Source organism: Camponotus floridanus, unplaced genomic scaffold (assembly GCF_003227725.1).
Source record: "Camponotus floridanus strain SB8 unplaced genomic scaffold, Cflo_v7.5 scaffold86, whole genome shotgun sequence".
NCBI lineage: Eukaryota > Metazoa > Arthropoda > Insecta > Hymenoptera > Formicidae > Camponotus > Camponotus floridanus.
The window spans coordinates 1-25,416 of NW_020229856.1; the positions used below are offsets into that span (position 1 = coordinate 1).

General features: G+C 30.8%; 3 protein-coding genes and 1 long non-coding RNA gene across 7 annotated transcripts; 2 read left to right on the plus strand and 2 right to left on the minus strand.

Moving 5' to 3' along the window:
* Nucleotides 1-6,497: 6,497 nt before the first annotated feature.
* On the plus strand, nucleotides 6,498-7,884 carry LOC112639743. Of its 2 annotated transcripts, XR_003123650.1 has the most exons (5): nucleotides 6,498-6,518; nucleotides 6,757-6,923; nucleotides 7,040-7,150; nucleotides 7,243-7,590; nucleotides 7,739-7,884. It is a non-coding gene; the product is annotated as an uncharacterized LOC112639743 (long non-coding RNA). The 2 variants fall into 2 exon arrangements; XR_003123649.1 differs by lacking the exon at nucleotides 6,498-6,518 and having other exon boundaries at nucleotides 6,579-6,923.
* A 4,631-nt stretch (nucleotides 7,885-12,515) lies between these two features.
* On the plus strand, nucleotides 12,516-17,138 carry LOC105250750 (mitochondrial import inner membrane translocase subunit TIM44). 3 transcript variants are annotated; one of them, XM_025414637.1, is made up of 7 exons: nucleotides 12,516-12,680; nucleotides 14,930-15,082; nucleotides 15,141-15,386; nucleotides 15,484-15,688; nucleotides 15,758-15,900; nucleotides 16,003-16,366; nucleotides 16,450-17,138. In XM_025414637.1, exons 2-7 carry the CDS (start codon nucleotides 15,059-15,061, stop codon nucleotides 16,695-16,697), a joined length of 1,230 nt encoding a protein of 409 aa, XP_025270422.1. In that variant the 5' UTR covers nucleotides 12,516-12,680; nucleotides 14,930-15,058; the 3' UTR covers nucleotides 16,698-17,138. The 3 variants fall into 3 exon arrangements, with proteins under 3 accessions (XP_025270422.1, XP_011255310.1, XP_011255311.1); XM_011257008.3 differs by lacking the exon at nucleotides 12,516-12,680 and adding an exon at nucleotides 14,286-14,436; XM_011257009.3 differs by lacking the exon at nucleotides 12,516-12,680 and adding an exon at nucleotides 14,364-14,436 and having other exon boundaries at nucleotides 14,936-15,082.
* Nucleotides 17,139-18,676: 1,538 nt separating this feature from the next.
* Nucleotides 18,677-22,366, minus strand: LOC105250752 (targeting protein for Xklp2). The gene is made up of 2 exons (XM_011257010.3): nucleotides 21,984-22,366; nucleotides 18,677-21,226 (listed from the first exon to the last, which is right to left on the minus strand). The coding sequence occupies exon 2, from the start codon at nucleotides 21,093-21,095 to the stop codon at nucleotides 18,786-18,788; it is 2,310 nt and encodes a 769-aa protein (XP_011255312.1). The 5' UTR covers nucleotides 21,096-21,226; nucleotides 21,984-22,366; the 3' UTR covers nucleotides 18,677-18,785.
* A 388-nt stretch (nucleotides 22,367-22,754) lies between these two features.
* Nucleotides 22,755-25,385, minus strand: LOC105250753 (dolichyl-diphosphooligosaccharide--protein glycosyltransferase 48 kDa subunit). Its single transcript, XM_011257011.3, has 3 exons — nucleotides 25,193-25,385; nucleotides 23,975-24,601; nucleotides 22,755-23,740 (listed from the first exon to the last, which is right to left on the minus strand). Exons 1-3 carry the CDS (start codon nucleotides 25,323-25,325, stop codon nucleotides 23,196-23,198), a joined length of 1,305 nt encoding a protein of 434 aa, XP_011255313.2. The 5' UTR covers nucleotides 25,326-25,385; the 3' UTR covers nucleotides 22,755-23,195.
* Between the last annotated feature and the right edge of the window lie 31 nt (nucleotides 25,386-25,416).

The following is a 25,416-nucleotide window of genomic DNA, read 5'->3' on the forward strand; positions in this document are numbered from 1 at the left end:
ATTTTTAAAAATCGTTTTGTAAAAGTCTGTGTGGTCCATATATATATAATGGAATAAATATTTCATGTATGTCTTGTTATTTTACAAAATTTTTTCTTTTAACTTTAATTTTTACACGTATTATCCGCCAATTCAAGAGTTAGAAGCAACGGATTTCTTCATGCAATCCTTTGCTTCAAAATAAAAAGTTGTCACTTACCGGCACTGATGCGCAACAGCGGAATTGATATTGAAGCTATGTTGTCTGTAACATACAAATATAAAATGCAAATTATATCAATTTCAAAATAATTAATATTTAAGAAATTATTATTGGACTCATTGATTTTATATCCGATGTACGCAATTATAAATAGATGTATAATATGAAATAATTTTATAAGTAATTAAATTTTTTTTAAGTAGAAACTTTATAGAAAGAATTATTATAAAAATTTGTCCAATTTTTTCATGTTTAAATCATTTATATAAATCAAATTAATTAATTAATTAATTTATATAAAATTAATATAAATAATAATACACACCATCAGGTTGTTCCGCTGGTGCAAGATGCCTTTCCTAGGCCTGCTCCTCCTCTCAGATCATCTGGGTTGGTTACATCTATAACATACACATAGAAAATCCAAATTATAATAACGTCCAAAATAATTATATTTCAAAGAATTATTATTGTATGTATTGTGTATCTTATATTCAATCCATATAATAATAAGTAGATTCATAAAATAATTCTATAAATTAAAGAAAAACATTATTAATAATTCTTTAATAATTTATAAAAGCTTATATCTTTACAAGAGATTATAGCTTTTATTTAAAAATCTTTTTCTCTCTTATTTAAATCATATAAATAAACAAATCAAATTAATTGTTGCGATTAATTGTTTGATTTAAATTATAATAAATATATTTAATATTTAATATATAATTACAAATAAATAAATTGCTTACCAGAAGGTTGCTCTGCCGGAGCCTGATGCCTCTCCTAGGCCTCCTCCTCCTCTCAGTTAGACGCGCGATACTTAACGGCACTCCGCACTCACGAGCGATATTTTTATATCGCTATTTTCGCACTTTACGCGCGATACTGAACGGCACTCCCGCACTATTCGATACGATTAAAAATTTTCTGTTTTGTCGCGCGATGTATATATTTAATATATATATACTTTAAACGGCACTCCCGATTTCGATACGAGCGAAAATCTCGTTTCACTTGTGAAAGTGGGATTGCGAGAAAGTTCAACGCGAAAACGCGATAACGCGATGACGCGAAAAAGCTAAACGCGAAAACGCGGTAACGAGACGCCGCCGTCCGCGACACGTTGACGGCACCGACGACGAAAAGAAATATATATATATATTTTTCTTTTTTTAATAATATTTATGTTTTTTTTCTCTGAAAATAAATTTTAATTTTTATATTTCCTAATAGCCCTAACAAACCTAACAGCCCTAACATCCCTAACAGTCCTAGCAGTCGTAACAGCCCTAGCCGCCTTACTTGCTGGCTTACACCAGCAAAAATTCGCGATAAGGTGCAATTTGGGGAGCCCTAATCGGAAATTCGCGATAAAATTTAAAGAGCCTTAATCGCGCAACACATCTTTTGGCCAATATTGACCATGTATTTTTCAGGCCAGTTATCTCCACTTCTGGCCATTCATTCTGACGACTAATTTGTTTCAAAAACGATCATGCGATATTATGACCGTTTCTTTAATGCACGTTATTCATTCGTCAAAAATTGCAAGTTATAAATTATCATGCATAAAAGATAAAAAGCATGCATTTTAACTCTCGGTTGGTAGATTGGTTAGAAATATCTCTATTTTATAGATTAAATATTTATCGATTAAAAACCTATATTTTTATAAAATTGTTTTTTATAGAGACCGATATATAATAGAATTTTAGAATATTTCATGTATGTCCATCATACAATTGCAACAAAAATATCATCTATCTTTATTAAAAATATTTTTCCTTTACTTTTTCATTTTAATTTTTACTCGCGTATTGTCCCGCCAACGGAGAGTTAGAAGCAATGGATTTCTTCATGCATTTATAAATCCTTTGCTTCAAAATAAAACGTTGTCACTTACCGGCACTGATGCGCAACAGCGGAATTGATATTGAAGCTACGTTGTCTGTAACATACAAATATAAAATGCAAATTACATCAATGTTTAAAATAATTAATATTTTAACAAATTTATTATTGGATTCATTGAATTTTATGTCCGATGTGCGCAATTATAAATAGATATATAAATATAAAATAATTTTATAATTAATTAATTTTTTCAAGTAGAACCTTTAGACAGAATTATATAGAAAAAAATATTACAAAAATTTTCCCAATTTTTTCTTGTTTAAATCATTCACATGAATCAAATTAATAAATTAATTAATTCATTTATATACAATTAATATAAATAATAATATTCACCATCAGGTTGTTCCGCTGGTGCAGGATGCCTCTCCTAGGCCTGCTCCTCCTCTCAGATCATCTGGGTTGTTCTATAACATACAAATAGAAGATCTAAATTGTAATAATGTTCAAAATAATTAATATTTTAAAAATTATTGTATGCATTGAATTTTATATCCGACGCATATAATAATAGCAGATTAATAAAATAAAATATTACTAATAATTCTTGAATAACTTTATAAAACCTTTACAAGATTATAAATTTTATATAAAAATCTTTTTCTTTAAAATTCGTATTTAAATCATATGAATAAAAAAATCAAATTACGATTAATTGCTTAATTTAAATTATAATAAATATATTCAATATTTAATTTATATATATATATATATATATATATATATATAATTGCAAATAAATAAACTATTTACCAGACGGTTGCTCTGCCGAAGCTCGATGCCTCTCCTAGGCCTCCTCCTCCTCTCAGTCTTAATCGCGCGATACTTTTAGCGGCATTCCCGCACTCACGTGCGATATTTTTATATCGCTATTTTCGCACTTTTACGCGCGATACTGAACGGCACTCCCGCACTATTCGATACGATTAAAAATTTTCTGTTTTGTCGCGCGATGTATATATTTAATATATATATACTTTAAACGGCACTCCCGGTTTCGATACGAGCGAAAATCCCGTTTCACTTTTACAAGAGTCATCTTCGAGTCAACAGGTCGGGAATTCAACGCATCTTACCTCCGAACAAGAGTTAAGTCCGAAACGGAAGAAAACTATCGATTGATGGAACCAACGCGAATGGAGTTCACTCGATTCTTGTCCGCGCCTAATATCCTATCTCAGACGGAACAAGAGAAGGGATCCATTAACGACGATTCCAAGCAATCGATCGAATCCTAACCGATCCGTACCGAACTGGAGCCAGAAGCAGAACGTGACCTCAATCAGCCGGACTTTTGAGCAAAAGCTCAAAATCGCGCGCCCACATACACAGTACTGGCATCCGCATGCGCGCCGGCATCACCTAAATGCCGCGTTGCACCAGGCGTGAGACAAAGATCGTTGCAGCAACGACTCAATGAACATCCCAGTTAATTGACGTCGGAAGATGACAACTCGATGACATATAAATGAAATTGGGATTGCGAGAAAGTCCAACGCGAAAACGCGATGACGCGATGACGCGAAAAAGCTAAATGCGAAAACGCGGTAACGAGACGCCGCCATCCGCGACACGTTGACGGCACCGACGACGCGAAAGGGTACTTAGCTTCCTCTTCAGGCTCCTTGAGATTTATTCTAAATTAAAAAATTTAAAATAAACTTCAAGGCACCATCTAAGTACTAAGCCCTCCCACCGCGACAAGGTGTACCCCGTGGGAGGGTTATATTATATATAATTTTATATATAATATAATATATAATTAATAGATATATAATTATAAATCTTCTTTATAAAACTCAAAGTAATTCATTTTGTAAAACTAATTATTATGCGTAATGAATTTGTTGTTTTCATTATTGATATATATATATATATATATATATATATATATATATATGCAATACATGTATATTAATACGATTATAGTCGAAAGTTTAATATAATTGAAAGTCACGATACAATAATCGTTTAATTAATAATTAATTTAAGAATATACGACGTATTTCGCACTACGATCTTTTACTCGAGTGTCGCTTTATGAATGATACGAAGGCCATACGTTGTACGACTAGCACGCTATTGTTTACGTCAAGATCGAATGCCGTGTTATTGTTCGTTCGTCATATCGAAATATATTATATTTTATATTACAATATAAGGTAATATAAATATGTTAACGTACGTAGAATATTTCGATGACAAACAGATAATAATATCTTGGAGTAAACAATACGTATTTTTATTATATTATATCATATTATATTATATTATATTATATTATATTATATTATATTATATTTTACATATTTTAATACAGCAAATAATTTTTCGATATTGATCGCGATCGCGTCTAGAAAAGAATTTAACGGAGCGTCTTATACTACTACTTTACTCTTTGAGTGTCATCGCGCGAATGATAATAGAACCGAACAAATTAATCCAAAAGACCGTGTTATTATTATTTTTGTACTGAAACATTTTTCAAGACTATGGCATATAAACATATAAGAATATACGACATATTTCGCACTATCTTTATTGCTTGAGTGTCGCTTTGTGAATGATACTAAGACCGTATGACTAGCGCGCTATTGTTTACGTCAAGGCCAAACGCCGTGTTATTGTTCGTTCGTCATATCGAAATATATTGTATTATATTATATTATATTATATTTATATTATAATATAATATAATAAATACAGCAAATAATTTTTCGATATTGATCGCGATCGCGTCTAGAAAAGGATTTAACGGAGCGTCTTGTATACCACTACTTTACTCTTTGAGTGTCGACGCGCGAATAATAATAGAACCGAAAAAGTTAGTCCGAAAGACCGTGTTATTATTATTTTTTTATCGAAACATTTTTCAAGACTATAGCATATAAACATTAGCGCGCTATTACGGCACCAAGGTCGGTTATTGTTTGTTCGTCATCGAAATATTTTACGTATTTTAATATATACATATATGTATATATGGAATATATTTAAGTATATAACAGTAGTTTAGATTACATAGATTTTTTAATTATAGGATTATTTATTAAAAGATTGATGTATGGAGTCTTTCATTATGTTTAGATTCATGATTCAATTATTTTATTGTGCGTTCTCACAATTCAAAATATTTCAATGATTGAAAAATAAAGCATCGCAGATATATTGTATTTGACTGTATAAATATCTATAAATACTAAAGAAATAATTTCTGCTCGTAAAAATCGATTTCATATCGAAATAATAATTTATTATTTTAGATTTCTGTTACTATAATTCTTAGTTGATTAAATGAATAAATTACGATTAAATGCGATAGAGAATTTTTGTCGCGATTTGTATATAGATATTAATTATGTGTTATTTATAAAAGTTAATTAATCATATAGTTATAATAAATAATTTTCGGTGTTGATCGCGATCGCATCTAGAAAAGAAATTTAACGGCGTATCATTATATTACTCATTAAAAAATATTAGATAATAACATATAAAATTATATAAATATGAATAAATATGAAATTATATAAATCGTTTCATAATCGGCATGCAGATATTACAAATCTGCATCTGATTTATATAATTTTTCATATGTCATTGTCTAATATTTTCGAATGTGTAATAATATTAATGTCACGTTGAAGGTAGATTAAAAGATAATCCGAAACGTTCGTATTTATTGTATGTATTGCGACGAGTAATTTGAAATATACTAATAATTTGAAATATAATAATAATTAAAAGAGAAAGGATTTTTCTTGTGCTCCAGTTATCGCGCTTTTTATTGGCTCTTAGTTATCAATTGTTTAGTTAATTTTTAATAATTATTATTTGAGCCAATTTTTTATTTTAATTTTAATACTTATATTATTTAATATTTAAAATAATATTTAAAAATAAACTAGAATATGTTTTATGTTATAATTTATTTTCAATGATGAACCGTTGTGATAAAGATCACGTGAAAATGGCGGTGGCGATGGTGATGATGGACGATGTGTGATTAATATATTGTATCAAGGAATATATTAATAATTAATTATATTATTAATACAGGGAGAGAAAGACCACCCAAAACTTTAGATTTGTATTAAAAATTTAGCGTTTTGCATTATCGATACTTATGTTACCGACGGAAAAATCCGAAATAATGTTACCTACTGAAAACATTTATGTTTAGCTTCGTAGTTCATGTCCACGTTTTTATTTCAGAGGGCGCATTGCCTTTAGGAATTACCCAAGTGATCTATGATGTTTCTTATTCTTCTTTCTGATTGAAATTAATTGAGGCAAATATTTCTTTAATTAAACGGTAGTATATATTAAATTACATATAATAATGGCGATGGTGGTGATAGATAATGTGTGATTAATATATAATATAATATAATATCGGGTAATATATTTTAATAATTATACTTGATAGATAGATAGATAGATAGATAGAGAGAGAGAGAGAGATCACAAAACTTATTTATATTACAAATTTATTTAATATATACAAACGTTTTGCGTTACTTATGTTATCGACATTTCGTGTACGAGGCATGGAATACAATCCGAAATTATGTTAACCATTGAAAACATTCGTAGATTTGACTACGTAATTCATATTTATATATTTTTGTTTATAGGATGCATTGCTTTCAGAGATCGCCTAAAAGCAGACTATGACAAAACAGAGTGAAAACTATGAACAATTTTGTTGTTTGTTTTATAGATTTTAGAAATGGCTTGTCGTATGCTACATATTTGTAGAGTTGTAAATAATTTGATAAAAATGTTCAATCTGTAAACAATGGTAACGCAAATGAAATATATCATTGTCTCTAAATCATTATATGTAATTAACATATAATATATATTTAAAATTAATTTATCAATTTAATTCTAATAAAATTATGAAATTTTTTTCAGATATATATTATTGTTTAATATTGTTTAATTTATTGCTTGTCAGTCATTCACATTTATTAAAAGTAGTCACTTTATTAAATAATGTGAGAAACTCTATGTTCTTTGCGAATAGTAAGTAGAACTTTTATGGATATAGCATTTTGATAATAGTTTATATTTACAGTAGAAAATAGTTTGTATTTCACTGTGCTTTTGTTCTATAGGACCTCAAGATGAATTATGAAAGGGTGTGACAAGTATCAGTAATGCAGGAAGACGCAGAGATAGAGCAAGACGAGTAATGAAAAGAGAGAGCTCCTAAATAAGGAGCAAATTATTGGCATAGGAAAAATTCCGATACAATTTCCTGGTCTAAACACTCCTGTGTTTAGAGGAAAAGAATTAATTCAACAGCAAAAACTGCTTGTAAATCTTGAAAGAAAGCAAAAACTTATGGAATTACTACAAAGTCAGACCAGATCAATGCAAATAAAATTATCGCCATTGGAATGTGGTTGGACGAGTGTTACAAGTGGATGACAGAAGCATTGAATCAGATCTTATTGGAAAAGGTTAATATTTATGCTATTATTGGATTATAATGGTTAAATCACACACATACAAAAATCATGTGATACGATGTCTATTTTCAATTTTGTTTTTGATGTTTCAGTTCTAAATATTAGAATCTTATATAATTAATATCATTGTTTTCTGCAGATACATTTGAAAGTTTTGAAACCTGGATTTTGGAAAACAAAACGATAACTTGTATGACCGGTAATTTAGCACGTAAGACTAGAATCAGTTCATTTATAGTAACTGGAAATGGAAATGGATTAAACATAAAGCTAAAAAAAAACGTGGATTGTGTCGATTAATTAATTAATTGGTTTATTTAATTATCAATTTATATATGTATATTATTAACAATAATTTTTTGTTTACTTAAACTGTATAAGGTTGTACATAAGAAACAATCTTTTTTATTTAGTATTTCAAGCATATTTTCATAGAACTTTAATTTAATTATTATATTATTAAAAATATTGAACAAAATAAAGAATTTTTTCCTTTCTCTGCAGTCTCATGGCAGATTATATCAGAAATCATACTTTAATTATTGCAATATATCATGAAACAAATCAATCTCAAAATAATGGAAATATTTGCAGAAATATCAAATATATAATGTAAATATTTTAATTTGTTTGTATGCGATCTATTTTTTATTCTATCGATGTTTTCATAGTGATGCACCTTCAGCACTTTGCTTCATATGTTTGCAATAAAAATATATTAAAGCAAATTATTTTGCAAATTTACTATTCTAATTTTTATTTAGAAAGATTAAGATTAAAAAAGACGTATGAATTTTTTCAGATATTTCTATTGAAAAAAACGCATCAGATAAAACTGACTTTCCTGTACATTTTAAATGTGCCAAAAGATTTGCTCTTTATTCCACATACTGCAATAATGTACACTAAAAATGACAGATCTATTAAAAATGATAGATCTATATTTAGCAGTTGGAAAGAAAGAGAGAAGAAATGAAAAGTGCATCTAGAAAATTTAAAAGAATAAAAAACAAATCTAAAAATAATAATACATAAAGATTAATATTTGCTGTATTTTTTTCATGAGGAATGTGGGGCGCACATTTATGCATTTATTTATTTAGATGAGATTTACTTTAGAGCACATTCAGTATTTAACTTTAATTTTATTTTCTCTTTCTTATGATATATAAGTATATGATATATAAAGAGTATGATATATAAGTATAACATAAGTATAACATTACCTGCAAATGCTATCATTTTTGTATGCTTACAGTGATACAGAAACAACATTACGAGTACTATATTTACAGATAACATCTCTATAATAAAAAAAGCACCAAAAGTCTAATGGTGAAAAAAGGGTAAATATTGTAGACCAGCATAAGTATCAACCAATTATTCCACCGCTCGGTTTCATTAGAGTTGCAATTTTCTTTTATAATATCATGAATATTATAAATAAGATAAAGATTTCAGTACATTTCAAATAAATTTATATATTTTATGTATGTAATACTGCGCACACATATCAAAAGGTGATAATATCGCAGTTATAATAAGATACAATCCTGGCAATGTAGCGATGTTTGGATTCTGAAAATAATTTAATTTGATTTATTTTTAAGAAATGCGTACAATACTTGAGAGCAAATTATTTTTGTGCCACGTATTACCTGTGTAAAATTCCACACACAGTATCATATTGTCTGCGATATATGAAAAGCTTCATCGATGAAATAAATGGTTGAATATGATTGAGATATAAGAAAAGTACTTGTAATGTAGTAATATAGTACTTGTAATGAATAACGTTAATGTGGAATACATAAATATTTTATATTTTAATTTCATATAATCGAGATGAGATAAGACACTCATGATTACTTTAAAAATGTGTCTACAAATATCATGTAACTTCAATAGCTGCACATTCGTCAAATTAATCCTATTACGTTAAATGAATCACAGCAGCTTGTTTTAATTTAATCTAACCTAACCAATTATATTATATGCTCCTCATTAAAATGTGTAAAACTGTACGTCGCACATTTAATGCGATTAATATACTACGTAATAAAATGTAATACACTAATGAAATAATTAAATATTATTTTTGAAAGCATGATAAAATCCAGGCAGCATATGCTTGTGTTTAAATTCGATATCCAAAGACACTGAGAGATTAGGTTAGGTTAGGTTAGGTTAGATCAAACAAATTTATCGTTTAACAGTTGGCAGCCCTACGAGATAGGCTGCCCTACGAGATGTGCAGCACTGCGCGCGCGTACAAAATAAATTTGAAATCGCTTCTAGCCGAACCATCTTCACGCAATCGACTTTATTTGAATTGCACGGCATCGCATCGAATTATGATGCGGCGCCGATTTGTTCGAACGTAATTCGAGACATCACGATGCTGTATAAGCGTCGAATGAGCATGAATTGTCACGCAAATATGATAAATCAAATCTACTCACCGTTCACCGGCTGTTCCACAGGCCGCTCCACTCGCTCGCCACGGGACGTCCCATTCCGATCTTGATGCACACGATATCATCAACGCGAACGCGCGACACTTTATTCGGCACTCCCGATACTCGCTCGCATCCGATAATCATCATCAAGGGCGCGAATAACGCGACGCAACTTCGCTCCATCTTCGCGATGACGCCATCACTGAATATCGTCAAAAATCGCTGTCGCGCGTTTCCATCGACACACTATAAAAGTCGCGCGATCATCCTTGGACACTTTCGACGCTCGTTCACTCGCGATATTCGTTTAAAAACGGTTAAAAGACGCGAAAAATGCGGACGTACGACGATCCGTGTAACTGCGTATGACTCCGAGTCACGTATGACGCGTATGACGTAGCTATGACGCGTATGACGTAGCAGTCACGCGCCAACATGGCGGCCGAACTACTGCGCATTCGTTTCTGCTCATGGCCATTCCTGCGCGCAACGTTCGTACAACTTTGATTTCTGAAATATTGTTTACGGCTTTAATTAATAGCACATAATGATAAATATATAAAGATGGAATCAATTAATCATATTAGTCATATATGTAGACTTGCCTGAAGGAAGAGTAAAAATTGAGAGATATTTTTAATTTTTTTTTTTAATAAAAAATGGAAATGTCTATTCATAGGCTTGTTCTTCTTTTTCTCTTTTGTGCAATTTCGATTCAATATATAACGTAGAAAATTCATAGTATATTGCATTTATTTTTATATATTCACAACTATAATATTCGCGCGATCATTTTTTGACATTTACAATACTCGTGTACCTTGTTCTCGATGTTCATTTTTAAAGGAATAAAGAGAATTATATATAAATGTAAATAAATTGTCCGAAGAGAGAAAAAAATTGAGGGATATTTTTAGTTTTTTTAGTAAAGGTTGAAAATATCTATTCACGATAGAAATGCAAAGAAAGAAAATTATTATGTTTAAAATAATAATTTCATATGAAATACAAAATTAAAAGTTACATTATAGAACTTTACTTTCTAAAAGCGTAATAAAACATTCAAATAGTAGACAGAGAAAAGACTAATTGTAAAAGAAAAAAAGTTGTTAACTTAACTAAACCATTTAACTAAATTATTATCTTTTTAACTGGAATATTTAACTATTATAAATCTGACATTTATTTAACTTAAATATTTCAATATTTTAATTTAAAAAATAATAATTTAGTTAAACGGTTTAGTTGAGTTAACAAAAACTTTTTTTTCTCAAAGTACGTGTGTGTGTGTGAGACTTTAAAAATATACTGGGATATAAATACACTTATATTATTAAACGATTAATACATCTCGTGAGGTTTAATAAATAATTAAACTGTGTACACTGAGAAAAAAAGTTGTTAACTTAACTAAGCCATTTAACTAAATTATTATCTTTTTAATTGGAATATTTAACTATTATAAATCTAACATGACATTTATTTAACTTAAATATTTCGATATTTCAATTAAAAAAAAATAATTTAGTTAAACGGTTTAGTCGAGTTAACAACTTTTTTTCTCAGTGTACGTGTGTGTGTGTGTGTGTGTGTGTGTGTGTGTGTGTGTGTGTGTGTGTGTGTGTGTGTGTGACTTTAAAAATATACTTGTATATAAATACAATTCTCACATACGCGTCACAGTACGCGTTAAATATTTCGGCAGCGAGCTAACACGTCATTCGACCTTGTGACGTCATTTGGCCTTGTGACGTAGCGCGCTATTGTTTACATACGCGACGACCTCCCCTCATTCGCACGGCGACATTCCAACGGGAGAAAGTAGCGATACGGACCGCTCCGTATTATCGAATTCTTTTCCTAAAGGTACGATCGCGATTAGATCGAAATATAATAATTCGACTATTACAAATGACAAATAATTAACTCTTATAATAAATGCAATTGTGGCGACGATAAATTCATCGAAACGCGATCTTTCATTATTGCAAATATTATTGCAAATAAAAATTGAAACGAAGGGGCAAAAATTACAAATTTTCTCGCAATATTCTCCGATTATCGAACTTTACGAAAAATAATTATTTCTTTAACATTGCGTAGAATGAAATTCGATTTCGCCCGATGTTTTAAACTTTCCTAAACTGCATGCATATATATCATATTAATTAAACGATTGCTGTATCATCAATTTACATTACTTTAATATTTTAATCTTATGATTCACGTTATTATGCATATATTATACATCAACAAATAGAAATAGTTAATTAGTGTAAGAATCGAGTGGTGCATGATTTTGGCTTCGTTTAAAAATCGAGCGAATTATTGTAATTTTTGTGTTCCTCTCTTACAATAATAATAAAATAATAATAATATTATAAAAATATTCGTATCTCGTATGATTATTTTGCGATCGGGAGTGCCGTGCAAAGTGTCTTGCGATCGTTTTTGTATATGACTGAAATATAATTAACTGAAATATAATTGTTTGTTCGCGAGTGAATACGTGACTGCTACGAGGAAACAACAAAGGATGAAACAACAAAAGAGAAGGACATCTGGAAAAGTATCGGACAGTCAGAAAGCAGGGAGAGAGCCTGAAACAGCCAGAGACATGCGGTGAGTAATTTATAAAAATTATTTATTATTTATTATTTATATACACTATTTTTAAAATAGATATATTGCTTATTATTTTATTATCGTTTTATTTTTCGATCATTTAAATATATAATTCGGATTGAAATGCAGTAAAACAATCGAATCGTAGATCTAAATAATTAACTTAACAAAAAGATCCATAAAAGATATATTAGTTCTTTTAATAAATAATATGGTATACTTAATCTATATAAAAATGAAATATTATCTATTTATTTCTAAATATTAAATACTATAAATTTAATAGTTATATATTTTGTAAAATTTAATTAAAAGAATCTTTAAGATATTCCAAAATAAACGAATAACTTTTCTCGTAGAAAAAGTTAATTATAAACAAATTTATATTTAATTATTATAATTAATTTGTATTTAATTTTATTGGAATTTTATTATTAATTTTATTGCATTGTCAAACTCTACGCGATCTCTGTAATGATAGCTATTCACGAAATAGGTACAATGAAATAATCAATTATTATCGAAGAGGCAATAATATACTTTTAAATCTAATTTAAACTTTTGATAAACGATATAAAATTTTTTTATTATGATGAGAAATCTTTATTAAAGATCATAATTGCAAATAAAAATGGAAATAACTTCACGAAGTATATTAATCGTTTAATAAATAATTAGTCCGTGTGTACGTGTACGTGTGTGTGTGTGAGTATGTGTGTGACTTTAAAGATGTGTGTTTAATAAATTATTAATCCGTGTGTACGTGTACGTGTGTGTGTGACTTTAAAGATGTGTGTTTAATAAATAATTAATCCGTGTGTACGTGTACGTGTGTGTGTGTGTGTGTGTGTGTGTGTGTGTGTGTGTGTGTGTGTGACTTTAAAGATATACTTGTATATAAATACACTTGTATATAACTTTAAAAATATATATTTCCATTATGTTAATTATCCGATTTTTATTCGATCGTTTTATTGCGCGTTCTGAATCAAATTATATTATTTAGATCAAATGATATCAGAGAGAATATTTATTTATTATATTAGAATTCTAAATGTGTGTGTGTGTGTGTGTACACATATATATTAGTATATATATTAGTATAGAAACGAAATAGAAATAGAAGAATAATCATTGCTCGTAAAGATTGCAACAAAGTAATAATTTATAATTTTGATTCCTATCGTATAATCGAGTATCGTATTTCGAGAGCAATCAACTACTTATTAATAATAAAATTGTATATAACTTACGAATATATTCCACTTATTCCGGACGTTAATATCGCGACAACGACGAATAAACTTTTCAAAAAAGTTCAATTCAACTATTTCATATATGAGACAGTTCTACCAATCACTGATACAAAAAACTCGTCAATTGACCAGTTGGTGAAACTGTTTCAGTCCTGAGTATTTTCTTAAAAGAGCTGTTGGCGCACATACATGCGTGTATTATGTTTACGCGCATCACGCGTTCGAACAAACCTTAGCCGGTATTCATAGTCCGATCTTATATTTAAGATTGCCTTAAGTCTGGTCTGAGGTTGACTTAAGACCTCATTCAACCAATCAAACAGCTGCGTAGCATTTCAAGTTCGAATTTAAGACGATCTCAAATATAAGATTGGACTATGAATACCGGCCAAAATTGCGGTACTTTGTTAATCTAGTGACTTTAGCAAATTCGTCTAAGTATCGGCATATTCACGAGAACTTTTCGCAAACGATACAGACAAATCTTTCGTAAAATGGTAAATAAATTAAATTGCTAACTAAACCGGTGGCATGCGATAACGCGATCTTGTCGCTAAACGTTGTGTTTATATTATTTGACAAGCACGCGTAAATTCATTATCTTGTTTACAAGAAACCGGTGTTTTTTCCATTGACATAAAGGTTATGTTTTTTTTTAAAGCCCTCGTCCGCAAACTTTATTCGTGCGTTCGCGAGTGTTTTATGCGATAATTAAAATTATTCGGTGTTTCACAGAATTTACTTTATTTAGGAAAATGTATTAACGACTTTATATACTTTATATGCTTATTTGATAAATTGTATTAATAATGACGTACACTTGAATAATTGCTCATTATATTTTTTAATTTAGTATTTATTATTTAATTTATAGCACGATTTTTTGTAATGTTTGAGCGACAATAAAGCAAAAGACTTGTGAGCATTCGATTATCAAGATTGAAATTGTACAAACATTATGATTAAAAATTGTAACTGATGGTGCAATAGTTTCAGAATATTGCATCTTGTAGAGCAAGCTTAAGGGGAGCGACAAGGTCGGTGCAGTCGACGAGAAATTTGAGAAATGGTTCGAGAGAACGTTTGTCGTTACGTACGCTTCCACCGACATCGGTGGAAATGCTCAATGTACAAATGCAGTTGGTAAGTTTCTTGCTTTGAGAGTGAATAACGTTGACAATTAGCAAAAATATTTTCACAGATTCGACTGTATTCGAGTCCGGCACGGCGACCAAGCTTCTTGTCTCAGTTCATCGAAAATATCAAACAAGAAATGCAAAAGAACAAGGAAATGAAAGAATCTTTAAAGAAATTTAGAGAGGAGGCTGAAAAATTGGAGCAATCAGAAGCACTGCGTACAGCGAGACAAAAATTTCACGCTGTTGAATCTGAAGCTAGCAAAGGTTCGGAAGCTATTAAGGAAAAGCTAGATACGCTTAAAGAAAAGGTATATATGCACATTTGATTTATATGCAATAGTGTTCTACAGGTATTCGATTTATATTCGATAGTGTTATACAATTCTATAAGTTTATATTCAAAAGGTTCAAGAAGTTATCGAGGAGGCAAGTAAGACTGAATTAGGGAAACGCGCTGGCCAATTAGGCGAAGAGATTACGAAATCTGCCAAAGGTGCGGCAGAAACAATTTCTGAAAAGAGCCAAGCACTTGGTAAGACAGGTGCATTTCAAACGATATCGCATACTGCGGAGGCCGTACGAAATGAACTTGACCAACATGGAATTCTAGGTAGATAAATTTGACTGAATAAATAGAGAATAGAAAATGGAATTAAATTTCATTGTTCCTTATATTCAGGCAAAGTTTATGTTCCACCAAAAAAACTACGAAAAAGGAAAGAAGTATCAATAGAACCTAGAGAAATTATGCCTGATCAAAAAACAACTGGTGTAGAGATACATAAAGATTTTATGTTTTCCAATGCTTGGCAAAAATTTAAGGTAATTATATGGTATCTTGTAAAAATTTTATGCAACATACAAAGTTATAAATCTTAATTTAAAAAAACACGTCTTTTAAATTCATTGGATGTTCTTTTAAAGGAAAATAATCCATACGTGAATAAGGTAATGGATTGGAAGATGAAATACGATGAATCAGATAATGCCATATTTCGTGCTTCCAAATTGCTTACGGATAAAGTTTCGGATATTATGGGCGGATTGTTTCAAAAGACCGAGTTATCGGAGACTCTGACGGAAATCTGTAAACTGGATCCCAATTTTAGTAAAATTCAATTCCTGAAGGACTGTGAAACTGATTTCATTCCGAATATTCTCGAAGCGATGATCAGAGGCGATCTCGAGATTCTGAAGGATTGGTGTCACGAAGGGCCTTATAATTTAATCGCACAGCCACATAAGGAAGTGAAGAAGTTAGGGCATTATTCGGATAGTAAAATTCTAGGTGTGCATTTACAAACCCGTAACTATTCTTTATAAACTGTAATTATACGAGAGCAGTAAAAGAGGAATATCGATCAATTGCAGATATTGACAATGTGGATCTGATGATGGGCAAGATGATGGAACAAGGGCCCGTTTTAATCATTAGTTTTCAATCTCAACAAATCATGTGCGTGAGGAACTCGAAGAATGAGGTGATTGAGGGAGATCCACAAAAAGTGATGCGCGTCAATTATGTTTGGGTAATGTGTCGCGATCGGACGGAACTCAATTCCAAGGCCGCGTGGCGTTTGCTCGACCTTAGTGCCACCAGTTCGGAACAACTGGTATAGTGTACGAGCGGGACAAAACTCAGCATAAGCGTATGAATTACTCAAAAAATTCAGTACGATCAAAAGGAATCGTCGTATAATGTGAATTGAAATAATTGCGTTGAAATGAGTGATTAAACGCTATAGAAATTTCTTAACGATCGCAATAAGCGATCTCACCGATTTACCAGTCTACATGAAGCGCAAGTATTTCTTATAAATTGAAATGTTTATTTATGTATACAAGATTCTAGCAACGCGAAGCATGTAAATTTTAATTTTGCGTGATGTAAGTTCATACATATTGTTATCATTTATAAAATAATATATTTGTAACCGTAATCACCAGAGTCAGGATCTCGATGCCGTTTTCCCCACTCCCAAGTGCTAGCGATCGAGCGTCGTGAAAAGCAATATCATCTATGCCGGTGTAGTGATGATAGCAAAGAGGGGACCTCATAGAAAAAGAAAATATATAATAATTTATTATATTATTTTATTATATTATATATAATATTAAATAAACATATATATTTATACATATATATATATATATATATATATATATATAATTTTTTTTCTACACGACGATGCCTTTTTTACTATCATCACTAGACCGACATAGATGATACTGCTTTTCGCGGCGCTCGGCCGCTAGCATGCCCTTGAAGTAGAGAAAACGGCACCAAGATCCGGATACTCTAGTAATCACACACATTGTCCAATAAGATTTGCGATTGTGCTAATTTTCTATTATTTAATAGTAGTCTATAATTTAGATAATGCCTACTCTTTGCATAACAATACGAGCGTTTAGTGATAATTATTCATTTACCTTTTTACTAATTACATATTTTACGTTTAGCGAAATTTTTCACGTTCGTAGTCCATCTTCTTTGTTTGTACATAATTGTACATTTTGATTGTAGAATGTTAGTACAATTTAAAAAAAATTATATATTACATATTCATAAATATTAACTTTTAAATGATATTCACAAGTGCAACTTGCATTCTCGTTTGCAACTTGTTTTATAGTCATATTTAAATCAAAGTTCGTTGAATAATTGATAAAGACAAATTATACTTTAATTCTTTCTTAATAGAGATGAAATTATACTTACTGTATTGAGATAAAAAAAGTTATTAAAATTTTATCTTTTTAATCCTGAAATCAATAATGCAAAATTGTAGATGAGCTTCTCAGAAATCATATTAATCAACATCATATTTTATAAATTTAATTTTAGTACTAGAATACCAATCATATATCTGTTATATTAAAATTAGAGATTTACAAGTTCATTAATTTGAAATTTGATTTTGACTTATACATTAGATAAAGATTTGGAGAAATAAAAATTTCTTTTTTCTATTTTATTGGATATATAAGTTGTATAGTAAGTGAATGCAAAGGAATGTATAGACATGTCAAATATGGAAATATATTCAGATACGGAACATTTGTAATGAAACATTTTGTACACATGTATGTATGAATGTGTGTAAATATATACATATTCATATATACAATATATGTATATATGTATAAGCTGATATTTACCATTATAATGTATAATAATAGAGAAAAATTGTTAAGAGAACTGTTGATCATTATTTTAAAAGCTTTATCATACAAGTTTACAGAGTTCAGATTGATTGGAATTGAAATGAAATAAAAGATACAGGTGAACACAGCAAGCAAGCATAGTATTATTTTTATATTTAAGAGATAAATTTACTGGTGAAGATTATTAAAGTAATATATAAAAAAAATAATGCATATGATATATAATGAAAAATCTAAAGTACGTCTTTATTTATATTCTTTATAATATTACATTGTGTAATTCTTTATCCTTTATATAAATGTACATGGTGAGTAAAATATTGTATGAATTTTTAAAAAGAAAAAAATATTAATAATTAACTCTTTCATTACTAATTAACTCAGAAAGAAAAAAATATTATTAATAATTAACTCATTACTAAAAAAAAATATTAATAATTAACTCATTACTAATTAATTAATAGCTGATCAATCCGCAGAGCCTGAAATTCATTTGTAAACTCAGATGTGAACAGAAATGTAATATTAATATCATGTTTTTAAACTTGTTTAGATCTGAGTTTACTCACGAATGCAGGACTCTGCGGATTGGTCAGCGGTTTCGTCGATTTAATGGTAGTCAGCGGTTTATATTTCGGCATCGGTCTAGCCTTAACTTCCGCCAATTTGCGCAGTTCCGCTTTTAAATGTTTTTCGTGCTCTAATCGGTTCTTCTCTTGCTCTTGACGTTTTAATTCTTCCTCTACTTCCTTATGCTTCAATTTCTCGTCAAATTCGCGTCGTTTCATTGCTCGTTTATCAGTGTTCAATTCCAGCGGAAGAGCTTTCAATGGTAGCTTATCATCGTTGCAAGCGGAGCTCTTGGCTGCTCTCTGCGTATTTTCGTCCTCTGTCTTGTAAGAGTCAATTTCATTCGGTTCCTTGTTCTCTTGATTCTCACACTTGTATTCTGCGTTATGCTCGCTTTCTATTTTCATGGTTTTGTTTTTCACAGAAATGTGTTCCTTGGATCTACCGCGTATCATCACCGGTTTGAAAACCGGTGCCGGATTCGCGCGGAACACGCGCCGTTTGCCTTCCTCGAGTACCTGCTTCACCAACTGCTCCTTTTTTTCCGACAATTTCTTGTTTCGTTCTTCGAAGCTGAACGGACACGGCATAACCAGCTTCTTCGCGTTTTGTTGCTGCTTGATCGACGGCGTCGACGATCTCGTGGAACTCGATGTCGACGGCTTCGAAAAATTCGGCGCCGGTCTAGCATGAAACTCCGCTTTAGCTTTGCTAGCCTCCTGTAGATTCTTCAATCGCTGTTCCTTCTTCATTTGCATATCCTTGTTACGTGCCTCGAAACTAAACGGTACGATACGTGTAACATTCTTCGTGAGATTCTTGGGTACACCAAAAAACGCCATCGCTTCGTGTTCTACGATGATGCCCTCGGAATTAGAGACTATTACATTCGGAATTGTGTTCTTCAGACCAGACGGCATCTTATCGCGATGTGGACTCTTGGACTGAGACAAGCTTTTGGCTTTTTCGTTCGGTTGAATTGAGGAAGAGGTATTTGTAGTTACCATCGACTTCCTCGTGAGATTGTTAACTTTCGTTGTCGCACGCGGTCCCCGCAGTACGTTAGACGGTATCGGATTGGCCTTTATTCGATATTTCTTCATTTTCTCCACTTCCAACATTTCGCGTTCTTCTTGACTCAACACGGTGGTAGGACGAGCCCTAGTCTTCGTTGTGAGTGCTGGCGAGATTGGAATTGTCGGTTTTATACGATTTAGCGTCAATTTGGACGTTAAAAACGATGGGCTAATCGTATTGTCCTTGTTGCTTTTAGTGCGGAAACGCTTAGGTGTTTCAGTTTGAAAGCGCGACACCGCTTCCGCTAATCCGACATACTGCTTGTTGACCGATGTTCTACGTTTGTACATATTTCTTCTATGATTTTGCCAAGTGAGAACCGCGACGTGCTTAGACTGCGTTCGATTATTTTTTTCATTTATATCGTCCTGACTGTTTTCTGCTTTCTTATTCTCATTGTCATCAGTGCATTCTATTTGTCCATCTTGCAATTTCTTATCTTCTTCGTTTTGTTTTTCATCATTACTTTCTTTGCCTTTTTCACTATCTTCTTTTTCACATTCTTTACTATCTTCTTCCTTAGATTCTTTACTATTTTCTTCTTCACATTCTTTATTGTCTTTATTGTCTTCTTTGTTACATTGTTTATTCTCATTTTCAGTATTATCTGAATTGTTGGATTTCTTGAAAGTATTGTTCTCTGCAGAATTTTTATCTTGCCCAAACAGAGATTGTTTAATTGATAATTTTTTCATATAACTATTTGTTTTATTAACTTTTGTAAAATCTTGATTAGATTGATTGTTTTTGTTCAATATAGATCCAACAGATCTGGATGATTTAGTAAGTTTAGGCATATTTGGAGTCTTGAAAATCTTAGGCTCTTGGGTGGATTTATTTAGTGCATCTCGAGTTTTAGACATCTTTTTACAGAGTTCGAGTTTTCTCATTGCATCGTTAAACACCTGATCATAAGTTCCTTCTGCTATTACTGTCTCCTTATGATATTTTGGAGAAATTACCTTGACTGGAGTACTTTTTATAATATCCAAATCTGCTTGTGCCTGTGGATTAACGCACGACATGTCCACTATAGTTATAGATTGAGTATTTTCCATAGTTTCAGCAGTGGAATTACAGGGTTCTTCTATACGTTCGTGAATTGTATGCTCTTTTTCAAAGAAATCTTGTACTTGCATGGGACTGCAATTTTGAGTAAAATCTATCCATTGTGGTGCACGTATATTACAATAATCTGCCATTATGTCAATAAGATAAAAATATGGATTTTATGGAAAGATATACCAGTATCAAATCATAAAAATAAAAAGTTTACTGCGGTATATCAAAACATCAAATGTTTCATCCAAATAAGAGCACTGCTAATGATAATCTGAAATATAAAAATTTTAAATCTTAAATCACATACATTTTATAATTTTATATATGAAATATTTCAAGGATAAAACATCTAATACTAAAGAAAGAATTAAGTAACAGTTTTTAAATTTTTTTTCTCTTTCTTTTCCAAGTTACACTCACTTTTGCATTTCATTTTAAACTATTACATTTAAACTATTACAAATAAAATGGAGAATGGAGAATCAAATTCTAAAATTTGATAAGGAAATATAAATCAAATATTATTAACATAATTATACATAAAACGCAAAGATTATCCAATATCATTTCTAGCTCAATCGTTTTTGAGTCTTTATTAATTTGAGGTACATTAACAATGTTTACATTTTTCAAAATAAATGGCAACTGATGTCTGACCTTTGTATATGAATACTTTTTTTATTGAATTCTTTGAATAAGATACATAAGATACATAACATTACTTATTAGTAGGAAGATACATAACATTAGTGACCAGTTGAAAATAATAATTCCTTGTTAAATAAAGGGACAGCATCAGTTGCTATTTACTTTGAAAAATTTAAACATTGTTCATGTACCTCAATTGTTCATTTTGTTTACAATAAGACTGAAAAATAATATTTTTTAACAGTAAGAAAATGACTATACATTAGAGTTTCTATGCAAATACATTTCTGTATTGTAATTCCTTATATATACAAGATCTTCCTGACCTCTTAGCATTGCAGAATTAAGAAAAAAATATCAGAATACGCAATTGTACTCACATGCAACCATCATTAACGTGTCACATCGAAAACTACTCGTCAAAACATGAATGTTATGCTGTTTCCAATTTCTTTTCTTTCTATTACGTTTCGTATATCTTAAGTTTGTAATATTTGATTGCTTGATTGATACAATTCGACTGAATAAAGCAAAATGAAAAAGCGCCACGCTAACGAACGTTGGTCAGTCCACGACGAACTGTGCAACTATACGTTGAAGTTTAAATCTTTCGGTGGTTTGACCGGATTGGCTGTGGTGTTGCTAGCCGGTAGCGTCGATTTTCTCGCGCATGCGTGTAAAACGCAATCCTAGTGAAAGTTCAAATAAAACAAGATATTTAATCTCTCTTTAATTTTTAAAAAATTTTTCTCGTTTTAAATTCAAAAGTCTAGTCATGAATATATTTTAGAATATTATCAATATTATCAATATCAATATAAATTTATTTAAATTATCCTATTTCAACTCGCGCATATGCCACTGTTTACTATCGTTACATAGCGCATGCGCGAAAAGCCCGCCAATTTTGTAACTCAACTGCTGAACTATAGAGGGGAGAAATATCTAGTTTCAAAAATCTTTAAATACATTCTTTCTATAATGATAATTGATTATTCAACAATGAACTTGTTGGAAATATTTACTCTATTTAATCAATTAGAGATTAAAATATAAACCATAAATTATATAAAAGAAAAAATTTCTGATTTAAAAATACATCTCTTTCAAAAGTGCATATTAAATAATTTAATCATAAATTGATCCTATTATACATGTAATAATTAAATGTTTATTTCTTCCTATTATTATCTCTTAGTATTACGTACAAAAAATCTATGCAATGTATTATATATAGTATATAGAAACAGTGCTCTACACTTTAAAGAAAACTACGTGGCAATGTTTACCTTTTAAATTTTTTTTTTAATCAGATTCACAAAATCTTGATATATAGAAATGTAATTCTTGCAACATAGTATTACATATTCATTCAATATTGCATACACATTGAAAATAAATATGTATATCGATATTAAATTCAGTGCAATACAATATACTTTAAAGTATAAAGAGTATATTAATTTTAAAAATAAAACTTTTCATTCTTTTGACTTCATTCTATTATATCATGTTAAAAAAAAGGTATGTTTATTCACAATCGAAAAAAAAAACAAATGATAACAATATCTGCAAATATCAAGCTATTCAAATTATTCAGATTTGGATTTCGTCTCATCTTTGTAGTGGAGAAAGACGAGAGAGAACAGAAACACACCGCCCATCATGGAGAATGCACTTATATAATACGGGAATGCACTCGGTATAAAGCGTTCGTATTGCGTGTGTTGCAGCGGACGCACAGACACTTGAGTGGTGCTGTAGAGATACGTCAGTCCTACGCGCTTGTAGTCTACTTTGAACTGATATACTCCATATACATCGGGGATCTTGAATCTACCTTCGTAACGACCATTTCCTACCGGCTTCATGGTCATACGCACGAATGGATCGATCCGTACAAATTCTAACTGTAGATCGTTTGTCTCATAGGGCACCCACTTGTTGCCCGAGAGTCGCTCGACGTCGATTGAATATACCACGTCATCCATGATTGTGTATGCGACTGGTGGCTGCGATTCGCCAATCCGGTGATGGTGAACAGACGACACGCGTATTACGCCATTCTCTTTAAATACCCACTGTGCTATGGCTTTAGCTACTATCTGATTTCCAGATTTCTCATATCTCTGTCCACCTAAAAGCAAATTAAAAACGTTTCATTTAGTTTTTTCATAGAAACATCAAAAATATGGTGAAAAATTGGAGATTTTAATAGATAAAACCTTTATTTTAATTAATTTAGAAATATTAAGTAACAAATATATTAATAAAATATTATAAAAAGTTGCAACTAATAATCTCTTGTTAATCCTCTTTTACTAAAAGAAGAGACTGCAAAGAATTTAAATATTTCGATTATTTTCCTTACCTTGTCCCTTTTGAACAGGACTGGTGAACGCTTCATCACTGAAGAAAAATATCGAACCCGAGAACAAAACTCGGGCATTATTCCTTGCCTGTAGAGCCGCTATCAACAAAGTGTTTTTACCAACACCATGTGGATATTCTTTAACTTGTTGGTCTGGATTGTAGGTATATGCCGAGGTGGATGCTGATAAAAGGCGTAAAATTAAAGGATTATCCGAATCTGCAATCAGCCCAGTTCCCTGATAGAGTAACGGAGGAATGTCTTTGCTTCCAACAATGACTGGAGCATCTATCAAATTAACTGGATCTGCTACTATAGTGGTATGTTGGCCCTTATCGGAGACATCGTAATTCATATGATCAATCACATTGGAGCCTTCTTCATCTATCTCCAAGCCACATTCCGAGGCTAATTCGTGCAAAGCATCACCAGATTGTGAGGAGCCAGCAATCAGAACATTTCCACCACCATCGATGAATTCTGTTATCGCTTCCACACTTAAAGCACCACCAAACTCTTCGACTGTGGGTGCAAATATTATTAGGTGTTCATATAAATATTCACCATATTTGGAGAGTTGTAGATTTGCATCATCAGCTGATTTGAAAGTCAATACATAGCCACTGTCTGTAACATATTTTCAAAACATATTATTTAGTATATATTCTATCAACTATATTCACTCAATTGATTTTTAACAAGAATAAGAATAAAAACAAGATTTGCAAACATGTATTAAGTCAATAATTTATCAAATAAAATAGGTGATATATTTATACTGAGGTTAAATATAATATTGAAAATATTGTAGATATAAAAATGATCAAGATCAATAAAATATCTCGCAATAAATATTCGCTTATTGACTCCCAAAGAAATTAATTTCTTATGTAAAATTCTTATGTAATATACATTATCAAAAAAAAATAATAAATAATATTTAGGAAGATAAGAATCTCTTGATGATCAATATTGTATGTTCCAACATGGTTACTAAATTTGAACAAGAACCTGAAATATACAAAAGATTTTGTTAATTATCCATTTCAATATTTACAGAAACGCAGGTAGTATTTCAAAAGTATTACTATTATTAGTATTACTATTGAATACAAAGCTGTATGAAAAAAAAATTACAAAAACCGGCTATCAGGGAAAGCCGCTAGCGATCAAATATTTGTTACGATTAGAGAGATAAAGGTAATAATGTATGGATACCTTGTAACGTCTTGAAAAATATGGAGTGTGTTTCTTTAATTGCGAGATTGTCCAATAAGACGAGGGTCGGGCCACCAGCATTTGCGCCGGCAAACACGAAGAGCAAACAAAATAACCTATTTACGAGCCTCATTGTACACTTGTGACTTGTGACAGAATTCGTGGCCGCGAGACACGTCGATCATTCGGAAGTGGTGTGTTCGCAAAAACACCGTAAATTCTTC